Source organism: Pseudophryne corroboree, chromosome 2 (genome assembly GCF_028390025.1).
Source record: "Pseudophryne corroboree isolate aPseCor3 chromosome 2, aPseCor3.hap2, whole genome shotgun sequence".
NCBI classification, from domain to species: domain Eukaryota; kingdom Metazoa; phylum Chordata; class Amphibia; order Anura; family Myobatrachidae; genus Pseudophryne; species Pseudophryne corroboree.
This window is the reverse complement of record NC_086445.1, coordinates 6,536,282-6,549,411: the sequence shown is the minus strand read 5'-3', so window position 1 is coordinate 6,549,411 and position 13,130 is coordinate 6,536,282. Positions and strand designations below refer to the sequence as shown.

Below are 13,130 nucleotides of genomic sequence, written 5' to 3'. Positions count from 1 at the left end.
GGCCCATCTAGGAGTGGCACTGCAGTGTCAGGCAGGATGGCCCTTCCAAAAAATACTCCCCAAACAGCACATGACGCAAAGAAAAAAAGAGGCGCAATGAGGTAGCTGTGTGAGTAAGCTAAGCGACCCTAGTGGCCGGCACAAACACCTGGCCCATCTCACGCAGGATGGCCCTTCCAAAAAATACTCCCCAAACAGCACATGACGCAAAGAAAAAAAGAGGCGCAAGCTCTTCCCGTCCAGTGTTGGGAAGGTCAGGCATCGCAACCGACACAATTGGACTCTCCTTTGGGATTTGGGATTTCGAAGAACGCACAGTTCTTTGCTGTGCTTTTGCCGCAAGTCTTTTCTTTTTTCTAGCGAGAGGATGAGTGCTTCCATCCTCATGTGAAGCTAAACCACTAGCCATGAACATAGGCCAGGGCCTCAGCCGTTCCTTGCCACTCCGTGTCGTAAATGGCATATTGGCAAGTTTACGCTTCTCCTCAGACGCTTTTAATTTTGATTTTTGGGTCATTTTTTTACTGATCTTTTGTGTTTTGGATTTTACATGCTCTGTACTATGACATTGGGCATCGGCCTTGGCAGACGACGTTGATGGCATTTCATCGTCTCGGCCATGACTAGTGGCAGCAGCTTCAGCACGAGGTGGAAGTGGATCTTGATCTTTCCCTATTTTTTTAACCTCCACATTTTTGTTCTCCATATTTTGCGCACAACTAAAAGCCACCACAGGTATACAATGTAGATGGGTGGATAGTATAGTATTATATTACTTATGGACGACGAGTGACGACACAGAGGTAGGTACAGCCGTGGCCTACCGTACTGCTGCTTATATATATAATATACTGTATAACGGACCTGGTGGACACTGTCAGCAGACTGCTAAACTAGTATGAAGAAAAAAAAAAACACCACAGGTATACAATGTAGATGGATGGATAGTATAGTATTATATTACTTATGGACGACGAGTGACGACACAGAGGTAGGTACAGCCGTGGCCTACCGTACTGCTGCTTATATATAATATACTGTATAACGGACCTGGTGGACACTGTCAGCAGACTGCTAAACTAGTATGAAGAAAAAAACAACAACACAGGTATACAATGTAGATGGATGGATAGTATAGTATTATATTACTTATGGACGACGAGTGCACTGACGACACAGAGGTAGGTACAGTCGTGGCCTACCGTACTGCTGCTTATATATATAATATACTGTATAACGGACCTGGTGGACACTGTCAGCAGACTGCTAAACTAGTATGAAGAAAAAAAAAACACCACAGGTATACAATGTAGATGGATGGATAGTATAGTATTATATTACTTATGGACGACGAGTGCACTGACGACACAGAGGTAGGTACAGCCGTGGCCTACTGTACTGCTGCTTATATATATAATATACTGTATAACGGACCTGGTGGACACTGTCAGCAGACTGCTAAACTAGTATGAAGAAAAAAAAAAACACAGGAGTGTTTTTCAGGCAGACAAACGTATACTGGACTGGTGGTCACTGTCAGCAAAACTGTGCACTGTACTCCTGCTATAACTGCTCCCCAGTCCCCACAATTAGGCAGTGTGAGCAGTGCACTCAGCACAGATATATCATGCAGCAGTGCAGCACACTGAGTGAGAACAGATATGGTGGTCGGAGCGTTTTTACCAGGCAGAGAAACAAAGGATTAAACTCACTGGTGGTATAATCAAAACCCTGCACTGTACTCCCTAACAGCTGCTCCCCGTCCCCAATCCTCCCCACAATTATAACTAACTAAGTCACTCTGTGTTCTACTATAACGGAGAGGACGCCAGCCACGTCCTCTCCCTATCAATCTCAATGCACGTGTGAAAATGGCGGCGACGCGCGGCTCCTTATATAGAATCCGAGTCTCGCGAGAATCCGACAGCGGGATGATGACGTTCGGGCGCGCTCGGGTTAACCGAGCAAGGCGGGAGGATCCGAGTCGCTCGGACCCGTGTAAAAAAAAGGTGAAGTTCGGACGGGTCGGATTCCGAGGATCCGAACCCGCTCATCACTACTCAGAAACTGCAAAGAAATTTCTATTCGCAATTTTGAGAATCTTTCGTTCGCAATTTTGCTAAGCTAAGATTCACTCCCAGTAGGCGGCGGCTTAGCGTGTGCAATGCTGCTAAAAGCAGCTTGCGAGCGAACAACTCGGAATGAGGGCCACAATTCGAGACGAAACTCCCACCAAATTGACACACATACGATTCTTAGTAAATATACCCCCGTATTGGATTCTTTGTGTATAGTGTGAATGCTATGAGTGCCACGTCTTCCAATATATATATATATATATATATATATATATATATATATATATATATATATATATATATATATATATAGTGACAAGAACACTGGGATAGTGTTTGAGGGCAGGTATGTTTGTCCCAGGTTCTTGTCTTACATGTATTAGAAAAATGAAAACTTCTAGGAATATGTTTTGTTTTGTTAGAACCTTTTCAGTTTGTTGGAAAAGCTGGGTAAGGGCCCTGAAAGAGAGATAGGGCAAGTTCCAGACATTGGGCCCAGTTCGGGTCTTTGGCCTCACAGAAGGCTAATCAGGCTTTCAGCTGTGTAAGAGTGTTATAGAGCTGCTGGCCTGATTAGGGTGTGCAGACTGCCTGGGAAGACTGCAGGATCTCTGTGAGAGAAACACACTTCCTGATACAAGTGAGATATACAGTGTTTACTGGAGAACTCTGTGTTTTTGTTTAGTGATAGTTAGGAACATCTTGTGTTTAGTTAGTGCCGGACAGGCAAGGTATTTTCTTTTGCCGTTTGTTTTATTTTCTGTATAATAAAACTGGCTGGGGCCAGTTGTACCATAAACTGGACTTGTGTGGTTCCTCAGCTGCTGCGTGCTGCCATTTACCCCAGGAAACGGCACCTTGCACCCTTACAGTGTTACTATATATATATATATATATATACATACACACACACACACACACACACACACACACACACACACACACACACACACACACACACACACACACACTATTTAGTAAGCAAACAGAGCACCATCATCTCACCTGCAGCACAGCAACCAGACACAGTGCTGTGTGTGTGTGTGTGTGTGTGTGTGTATACACAACAATAGTGGAGTTGGCACCCTATGGGGAGTATAATTCTAGCCCCTATTTTGTTTTGAATATACCTTGCAAAGAGTATAAAGTGAGCAGTGAGTTCCAATATACAGAATTTTTTTATTAAAACAATTACTAAAATATATACAAAGTCCTTGTATTCATAGATACATTGTAATGTGACAGCCTCCTATCATAGATACATTGTAATGTGACAGCCTCCTATCATAGATACATTGTAATGTGACAGCCTCCTTTCATAGATGCATTGTAATGTGACAGCCTCATATCATAGATACATTGTAATGTGACAGCCTCCTATCATAGATACATTGTAATGTGACAGCCTCCTATCATAGATACATTGTAATGTGACAGCCTTCTATCATAGATACATTGTAATGTGACAGCCACCTATCATAGATACATTGTAATGTGACAGCCTCCTATCATAGATACATTGTATTGTGCCCCCTCTCTCCTCTAGTATAATGCTGTGCCCCCTCTCTCCTCTAGTCCCCCCCAGGCTGTATGATGCTGTGCCCCCTCTCTCCTCTGGTCCCCCCCAGGCTGTATGATGCTGTGCCCCCTCTCTCCTCTGGTCCCCCCCAGGCTGTATGATGCTGTGCCCCCTCTCTCCTCTGGTCCCCCCCAGGATGTATGATGCTGTGCCCCCTCTCTCCTCTGGTCCCCCCAGGCTGTATAATGCTGTGCCCACTCTCCTCTAGCCCCCGCAGGCTGTATGATGCTGTGCCCTCTCTCTCCTCTAGTCCCCCCAGGCTGTATAATGCTGTGCCCCCTCTCCTCTAGTCCCCCCCAGGCTGTATGATGCTGTGCCTCCTCTCTCCTCTAGTCCCCTCCAGGCTGTATGATGCTGTGCCCCCTCTCTCCTCTAGTCCCCCCAGGCTGTATAATGCTGTGCCCACTCTCCTCTAGTCCCCCCCCCCCCAGGCTGTATGATGCTGTGCCCCCTCTCTCCTCTAGTCCCCCAGGCTGTATAATGCTGTGCCCCCCCTCTCCTCTAATCCTTCCCAGGCTGTATAATGCTGTGCCCCCTCTCTCCTCTAATCCTTCCCAGGCTGTATAATGTTGTGCCCCCTCTCTCCTCTAGTCCCCCCCCCCCCCAGGCTGTATAATGCTGTGCCCCCTCTCTCCTCTAGTCCCTCCCAGGCTGTATAATGCTGTGCCCCCTCTCTCCTCTAGTCCCCCCCAGGCTGTATAATGCTGTGCCCCCTCTCTCCTCTAGTCCCCCCACCCCCCCCCAGGCTGTATAATGTTGTGCCTCCTCTCTCCTCTAGTCCCTCCCAGGCTGTATAATGTTGTGCCTCCTCTCTCCTCTAGTCCCCCCCCAGGCTGTATAATGCTGTGCCCCCTCTCTTCTCTAGTCCCCCCCCCCCCCCCCCCCAGGCTGTATAATGCTGTGCCTCCTCTCTCCTCTAGTCCCTCCCAGGCTGTATAATGTTGTGCCTCCTCTCTCCTCTAGTCCCTCCCAGGCTGTATAATGCTGTGCCCCCCCCCCTCCTCTAGTCCCCCCCAGGCTGTATAATGCTGTGCCACATCTCTCCTCTAGTCCCCCCCAGGCTGTATAATGTTGTGCTCCCTTTCTCCTCTGGTCCCCCCAGGCTGTATAATGTTGTGCCTCCTCTCTCCTCTAGTCCCCCCCAGGCTGTATGATGCTGTGCCCCCTCTCTCCTCTAGTCCCCCCCCAGGCTGTATGATGCTGTGCCCCCTCTCTCCTCTAATCCTTCCCAGGCTGTATGATGCTGTGCCCCCTCTCCCCTCTAGACCCCCCAGGCTGTATAATGCTGTGCCCCCTCTCCCCTCTAGTCCCCCCAGGCTGTATAATGCTGTGCCCCCTCTTTCCTCTAGTCCCCCCCCCCAGGCTGTATAATGCTGTGCCCCCTCTCCCCTCTAGTCCCCCCAGGCTGTATAATGTTGTGCTCCCTCTCTCCTCTAGTCCCCCCAGGCTGTATAATGCTGTGCCCCCCTCTCCTCTAGTCCCCCCAGGCTGTATAATGCTGTGCCCCCTCTCTCTACTCTAGTCCCCTCAGGCTGTGTAATGCTGTGCCCCCTCTCTCCTCTAGTCCCCCCCCCCCCCCAGGCTGTATAATGCTGTGCCCCCTCTCCCCTCTAGTCCCCCCCCCAAGGCTGTAAAATGCTGTGCCCCCTCTCTCCTCTAGACCCCCCAGGCTGTATAATGCTGTGCCCCCTCTCCCCTCTAGTCCCCCGAGGCTGTATAATGCTGTGCCCCCTCTCCCCTCTAGTCTCCCCCCAGGCTGTAAAATGCTGTGCCCCCTCTCCCCTCTAGTCCCCTGAGGCTGTATAATGCTGTGCTCCCTCTCTCCTCTAGTCCCCTGAGGCTGTATAATGTTGTGCTCCCTCTCTCCTCTAGTCCCCCCAGGCTGTATAATGCTGTGCCCCCCCCCTCTCCCCTCTAGTCTCCCCAGGCTGTATAATGTTGTGCCCCCTCTCTCCTCTAGTCCCCCCCAGGCTGTATAATGCTGTGCCCCCTCTCTCCTCTAGTCCCCCCAGGCTGTATAATGCTGTGCCCCCCCTCTCCTCTAGTCCCCCCAGGCTGTATAATGCTGTGCCCTCTCTCTCTTCTAGTCCCCCCAGGCTGTATAATGCTGTGCCCCCTCTCTCCTCTAGTCCCCCCAGGCTGTATAATGCTGTGCCCTCTCTCTCTTCTAGTCCCCCCAGGCTGTATAATGCTGTGCCCCCTCTCTCCTCTAGTCCCCCCAGGCTGTATAATGCTGTGCCCCCTCTCTCCTCTAGTCCCCCCAGGCTGTATGATGCTGTGCCCCCTCTCTCCTCTAGTCCCCCCAGGCTGTATAATGCTGTGCCCCCTCTCTCCTCTATTCCCTCCCAGGCTGTATGATGCTGTGCCCCCTCTCTCCTCTAGTCCCCCCAGGCTGTATAATGCTGTGCCCCCCTCTCCTCTAGTCCCCCCAGGCTGTATAATGCTGTGCCCTCTCTCTCTTCTAGTCCCCCCAGGCTGTATAATGCTGTGCCCCCCTCTCCTCTAGTTTCCCCCCCCCAGGCTGTATAATGCTGTGCCCCCCTCTCCTCTAGTCCCCCCCCCCCCCCCCAGGCTGTATAATGCTGTGCCCCCTCTCTCCTCTATTCCCTCCCAGGCTGTATGATGCTGTGCCCCCTCTCTCCTCTAGTCCCCCCAGGCTGTATAATGCTGTGCCCCCCTCTCCTCTAGTCCCCGCAGGCTGTATAATGCTGTGCCCTCTCTCTCCTCTAGTCCCCCCAGGCTGTATAATGCTGTGCCCCCCTCTCCTCTAGTTTCCCCCCCCCCCCCAGGCTGTATAATGCTGTGCCCCCCTCTCCTCTAGTTTCCCCCCCCCCAGGCTGTATAATGCTGTGCCCCCTCTCTCCTCTAGTCCCCCCAGGCTGTATAATGTTGTGCCTCCTCTCTCCTCTAGTCCCCCCCCAGGCTGTATAATGCTGTGCGCCCTCTCTCCTCTAGTCCCCTGAGGCTGTATAATGCTGTGCCCCCTCTCTCCTCCTAGTCCCCCCAGGCTGTATAATGCTGTGCCCCCTCTCTCCTCTAGTCCCCCCAGGCTGTATAATGTTGTGCCTCCTCTCTCCTCTAGTCCCCCCCCAGGCTGTATAATGCTGTGCCCCCTCTCTCCTCTAGTCCCATGAGGCTGTATAATGCTGTGCCCCCTCTCTCCTCCTAGTCCCCCCAGGCTGTATAATGCTGTGCCCTCTCTCTCCTCTAGTCCCCCCAGGCTGTATAATGCTGTGCCCTCTCTCTCCTCTAGTCCCCCCAGGCTGTATAATGCTGTGCCCCCTCTCTCCTCTAGTCCCCCCAGGCTGTATAATGCTGTGCCCCCCCTCTGCTCTAGTCCCCCCAGGCTGTATAATGCTGTGCCCCCCTCTCCTCTAGTTTCCCCCCCCCCCCCCCCCCAGGCTGTATAATGCTGTGCCCCCCTCTCCTCTAGTTTCCCCCCCCAGGCTGTATAATGCTGTGCCCCCTCTCTCCTCTAGTCCCCCCAGGCTGTATAATGTTGTGCCTCCTCTCTCCTCTAGTCCCCCCAGGCTGTATAATGCTGTGCCCCCTCTCTCCTCTAGTCCCCCCAGGCTGTATAATGCTGTGCCCCCCCTCTCCTCTATTCCCTCCCAGGCTGTATGATGCTGTGCCCCCTCTCTCCTCTAGTCCCTTCAGGCTGTATAATGCTGTGCCCCCCCCCTCCTCTAGTTCCCCCCCCAGGCTGTATAATGCTGTGCCCCCTCTCTCCTCTAGTCCCCCCAGGCTGTATAATGCTGTGCCCTCTCTCTCCTCTAGTCCCTTCAGGCTGTATAATGCTGTGCCCCCTCTCTCTACTCTAGTCCCCCCAGGCTGTATAATGCTGTGCCCCCCCCCCTCCTCTAGTTTCCCCCCCAGACTGTATAATGCTGTGCCCCCTCTCTCCTCTAGTCCCCCCAGGCTGTATAATGCTGTGCCCTCTCTCTCCTCTAGTCCCCCCAGGCTGTATAATGCTGTGCCCCCTCTCTCCTCTAGTCCCCCCAGGCTGTATAATGCTGTGCCCCCTCTCTCCTCTATTCCCTCCCAGGCTGTATGATGCTGTGCCCCCTCTCTCCTCTAGTCCCCCCAGGCTGTATAATGTTGTGCCCTCTCTCTCCTCTAGTCCCCTGAGGCTGTATAATGCTGTGCTCTCTCTCTCCTCTAGTCCCCCCCAGGCTGTATAATGCTGTGCCCCCTCTCTCCTCTAGTCCCCCCAGGCTGTATAATGTTGTGCCCCCTCTCTCCTCTAGTCCCCCCAGGCTGTATAATGCTGTGCCCCCTCTCTCCTCTCGTCCCCCCCAGGCTGTATAATGCTGTGCCCCCTCTCTCCTCCTAGTCCCCCCAGGCTTTATAATGCTGTGCCCCCTCTCTCCTCTATTTCCTCCCAGGCTGTATGATGCTGTGCCCCCTCTCTCCTCTAGTCCCCCCCAGGCTGTATAATGCTGTGCCCCCTCTCTCCTCTATTCCCTCCCAGGCTGTATAATGCTGTGCCCCCCTCTCCTCTAGTTCCCCCCCCCCAGGCTGTATAATGCTGTGCCCCCTCTCTCCTCTAGTCCCCCCAGGCTGTATAATGCTGTGCCCTCTCTCTCCTCTAGTCCCCCCAGGCTGTATAATGCTGTGCCCCCTCTCTCTACTCTAGTCCCCCCAGGCTGTATAATGCTGTGCCCCCCTCTCCTCTAGTTCCCCCCCCCCAGGCTGTATAATGCTGTGCCCCCTCTCTCCTCTAGTCCCCCCAGGCTGTATAATGCTGTGCCCTCTCTCTCCTCTAGTCCCCCCAGGCTGTATAATGCTGTGCCCCCTCTCTTCTTGCAGCACGGCAGAGAAACTGCTCCCTGGTGCTCAGTTCCATCGTTATGTGAAAGGAGATATGAGTGTGATCCGATCCAGCTCTCCGTACTCGCTGACCCCTGAGGTTGCCGCACAGATCGACTTTGGTTAGTTTTTGATGGAAAGAGCAGACGCTGGTCACTGGTGATACCCAACTGTGTCCCTGCAGATTAAGGGAACAGATAGACATATTCATGAATCGAGGGGGGTATATAGGAAGGGTGGGCATCCTTCTCTGTACATGGAGGGTGGGCAGGTGTCACCTTTCTCTGTGTGGAGGATGGGGGACAGGCGGGCACCTAGCACTGTGTGGAGGTAGGAGGGGGACAGGCGGGCACCTAGCTCTGTGTGGAGGGAGGAGGGGGACAGGCGGGCACCTAGCACTGTGTGGAGGAAGGAGGGGGACAGGCGGGCACCTAGCTCTGTGAGGAGGGAGGGGGTGGACAGGCGGGCACCTAGCTCTGTGAGGAGGGAGGGGGTGGTTAGGCGGGCACCTAGCTCTGAGGAGGGAGGTTGTGGATAGGTGGGCACCTAGCTCTGAGGAGGGAGGGTGTGGATAGGTGGGCACCTAGCACTGTGTGGAGGGAGGAGGTGGACAGGTGGGCACCTAGCACTGTGGAGGGAGGATGTGGACAGGCGGGCACCTAGCTCTGAGGAGGGAGGGGGTGGATAGGTGGGCACCTAGCACTGTGTGGTGGGAGGGGGTGGATAGGCGGGCACCTAGCACTGTGAGGAGGGAGGGGTTGGACAGACGGGCACCTAGCACTGTGTGGAGGTAGGAGGGGGACAGGCGGGCACCTAGCTCTGTGTGGAGGGAGGAGGGGGACAGGCGGGCACCTAGCACTGTGTGGAGGAAGGAGGGGGACAGGTGGGCACCTAGCTCTGTGTGGAGGGAGGGTGACAGGCGGGCACCTAGCATTGTGAGGAGGAAGGGGTTGGACAGGTGGGCACCTAGCTCTGAGGAGGGAGGGTGTGGATAGGTGGGCACCTAGCTCTGAGGAGGTAGGGGGTGGATAGGCGGGCACCTAGCACTGTGTGTTGGGAGGGGGTGGACAGGCGGGCACCTAGCTCTGTGAGGAGGAAGGGGGTGGATAGGCGGGCACCTAGCTCTGAGGAGGGAGGTTGTAGATAGGTGGGCACCTAGCTCTGAGGAGGGAGGGTGTGGATAGGTGGGCACCTAGCACTGTGAGGAGGGAGGGGTTGGACAGGCGGGCACCTAGCTCTGTGTGGGGGGTGGGGGTGGACAGGCGGGCACCTAGCTCTGTGAGGAGGGAGGGGTTGGACAGGCGGGCACCTAGCACTGTGTGGAGGGAGGGGTTGGACAGGCGGGCACCTAGCTCTGTGTGGGGGGAGGGGGTGGATATGCGGGCACCTAGCACTGTGAGGAGGGAGGAGGTGGACAGGTGGGCACCTAGCTCTGTGAGGAAGGATGGGGTGGATAAGTGGGCACCTAGCTCTGAGGAGGGAGGGTGTGGATAGGTGGGCACCTAGCTCTGTGTGGGGGGTGGGGGTGGACAGGCGGGCACCTAGCTCTGTGTGGTGGGAGGGGGTAGATAGGCGGGCACCTAGCACTGTGAGGAGGTGGACAGGCGGGCACCTAGCACTGTGAGGAGGGAGGGGTTGGACAGGCGGGCACCTAGCTCTGTGTGGGGGGTGGGGGTGGACAGGCGGGCACACAGCTCTGTGTGGGGGGTGGGGGTGGACAGGCGGGCACACAGCTCTGTGAGGAGGGAGGAGGTGGACAGGCGGGCACCTAGCTCTGTGTGGTGGGAGGGGGTGGATAGGTGGGCACCTAGCACTGTGAGGAGGGAGGGTGTGGACAGGCGGGCACCTAGCTCTGTGTGGGGAGTGGGGGTGGACAGGCGGGCACACAGCTCTGTGAGGAGGGAGGGGTTGGACAGGCGGGCACCTAGCTCTGTGAGGAGGGAGGGTTTGGACAGGCGGGCACCTAGCTCTGTGTGTGTGTGTGTGGGGGGGGTGTATATGCGGGCATCTAGGACTGTGAGGAGGGAGGATGTGGACAGGCGGGCACCTAGCTCTGAGGAGGGAGGGTGTGGATAGGTGGGCACCTAGCTCTGAGGAGGTAGGGGGTGGATAGGCGGGCACCTAGCTCTGTGTGTTGGGAGGGGGTGGACAGGCGAGCACCTAGCTCTGAGGAGGGAGGGTGTGGATAGGTGGGCACCTAGCTCTGAGGAGGTAGGGGGTGGATAGGTGGGCACCTAGCACTGTGAGGAGGGAGGGTGTGGATAGGTGGGCACCCATCTCTGAGGAGGTAGGGGGTGGATAGGTGGGCACCAAGCACTGTGAGGAGGGAGGAGGTGGACAGGCGGGCACCTAGCTCTGTGAGGAGGGAGGGGTTGGACAGGTGGGCACCTAGCTCTGAGGAGGGAGGGTGTGGATAGGTGGGCACCTAGCTCTGAGGAGGGAGGGGTGGATAGGTGGGCACCTAGCACTGTGAGGAGGGAGGGTGTGGATAGGTGGGCACCTAGCTCTGAGGAGGTAGGGGGTGGATAGGTGGGCACCTAGCTCTGTGAGGAGGGAGGAGGTGGACAGGCGGGCACCTAGCTCTGTGAGGAGGGAGGGGTTGGACAGGTGGGCACCTAGCTCTGAGGAGGGAGGGTGTGGATAGGTGGGCACCTAGCTCTGAGGAGGGAGGGGGTGGATAGGTGGGCACCTAGCACTGTATGGAGGGAGGGGGTGGACAGGCGGGCACCTAGCACTGTGAGGAGGGAGGGGTTGGACAGGCGGGCACCTAGCTCTGAGGAGGGAGGGGGTGGATAGGTGGGCACCTAGCACTGTATGGAGGGAGGGGGTGGACAGGCGGGCATCATACTGAGCCTGGTGAGATGGCCATGGTTGTCTTTGTCTCCACAGTGGGTGGGCTGCATCGGTTTCCAGCTGAGAGGGAAGTCCTGAGAAGATCAGAGAACAATCGTAGCAGTGTAGGAGCAGAGTTCCACCTGGGGGTCACCCCGTCTGTGCTGCGTGAGAGATATAACCTGTCCGCCAGTGACATCGGAGCTCACCCCAACAACAGCCAGGCCTGTGCCCAGGTACAATGACTCCCCTACCTACTAGTCTTTATCTTTGTTGGAATATGTTGGAAGTGTCGCACAGTAATACACGTATCTGTCGCAGAGACCAGTTCTTCAGGCAGAGTACCGCACAGTTACTCATGGGGGTGATATACACCGTGACCGGAAGGTTCCGTACGAGAGCCCTCACCGCCTCGCGTCCCACCCCCAGTCACAGAATGAAGATTTAGGTCATATGGGCCCTGGCCAAATAGGGGATTCCCGCTTATTTTCAATAACCGCCTGTTACTGACTTCACCCACTGCGCAGTGGACGGGTACTACGCTGCCACCACAGGGCACCTTGGAGACACTGGATGTACCATGGACAGCCGGAAAACGGAGCTAGGTTTCGCCTAGCCCTACAGGTCACAAGATGAAGCGGTCGTCTTGAGGCAGAAGATGTTTTATTCGCCTAAACAATCTTAAAAAAGACTTCCCTATTGCTAGGGGCAACAGCAATACAGCAAATGTTTACAGCAGAGTAAAAATGGTATAATCCACATAGGGCCTCACAGGCCTCCTCTTTTAATCTCAATTCTGCACTGACGGCAGCAAGAAGATTGACAGGAAGTGGGCGTTTCTGGGTGTCAACCGACCGTTTTCAGGGAGTGCCTAGAAAAACGCAGGTGTCAAAAGCCAACCCTCCAACGTTAGAATCAACACGCACGAAGAGTAACTACAGAGCTTGCCTGCACAGGCGTTTGCACATCTGCAAAGCGAAAATACACTCCCCGGTGGGCGGCGACAAAGCGTTTGCACGGCTGCTAAAAGTAGCCAGCGTGCGATCAACTCGGAATGACCCTCTATAGGTATATATGGGGAATAGGAAACTCTCAGGTCAGGAGGAGCACAACCTATAATTAAATATAACTATTAATAGATATTCAGTAAAGCAACATGCTAATTAGCAGAAGTGGAAACTTGACAATGCACAAAACTCAGTGTGTGTGTGTGTATATATATATATATATATATATACACACAACTGTACCATTCACACTGTATGTAACACATCACTAATGATGAGATGAAAGAGGGTAGGAGAAAATATACTTCCACATAAAGGTGTCCGGCAAGCAGAGAAAGTAATAACAGGAAATACTGTATATAATAGTCACGGTCAGTAATGTATAAACCGCAGTATATTGTGATGGGACCTGTTGGAAGAAGGAGGAGGAGCTACATTAGTCAGGCGCACCTGGTATGGCAGCGTTACGCAGTAGAGATGATCTCTCTGACATAGAAGTCGCGTGTGATCCACAGATCAATGAAATAAATAAAAAATGAAAAAAAAGTTTATTACAGTGACGTTGTCACCATGCCTCGCACAGACCATGTGCTATAATGGAAGCTGATGAATAGGGGGCACAGCACTTAGTAAGTTACCCTCATATACTGCCTAAGGCGCAGGAATGTCTCATCACAAACAAAACAATAGCGCGGTACAGCCAGGCATAGATACAGATACAGTACGTGTGTGCCAGAGCAGCGACACGAGTGAGCGTGTCTCCCATAGTGCCACACCTATCTGCTTGTGTCACCTTACTCCATGGCTGGTCCTGATCAGAGCAGA

The 13,130-nt window shown here is 54.2% G+C and overlaps 1 protein-coding gene across 1 annotated transcript in view; it reads left to right on the top strand.

Annotated features, from left to right (window-relative positions):
* TPP1 (tripeptidyl peptidase 1) overlaps positions 1–13,130 on the top strand; it is a 145,270-nt gene that overhangs the window by 100,135 nt on the left and 32,005 nt on the right. Inside the window, exons 5-6 of the mRNA XM_063950784.1 lie at positions 8,467–8,588; positions 11,356–11,534. Coding sequence (XP_063806854.1) covers positions 8,467–8,588; positions 11,356–11,534 — 301 coding nt within the window. The remainder of the gene's footprint in view (positions 1–8,466; positions 8,589–11,355; positions 11,535–13,130) is intronic.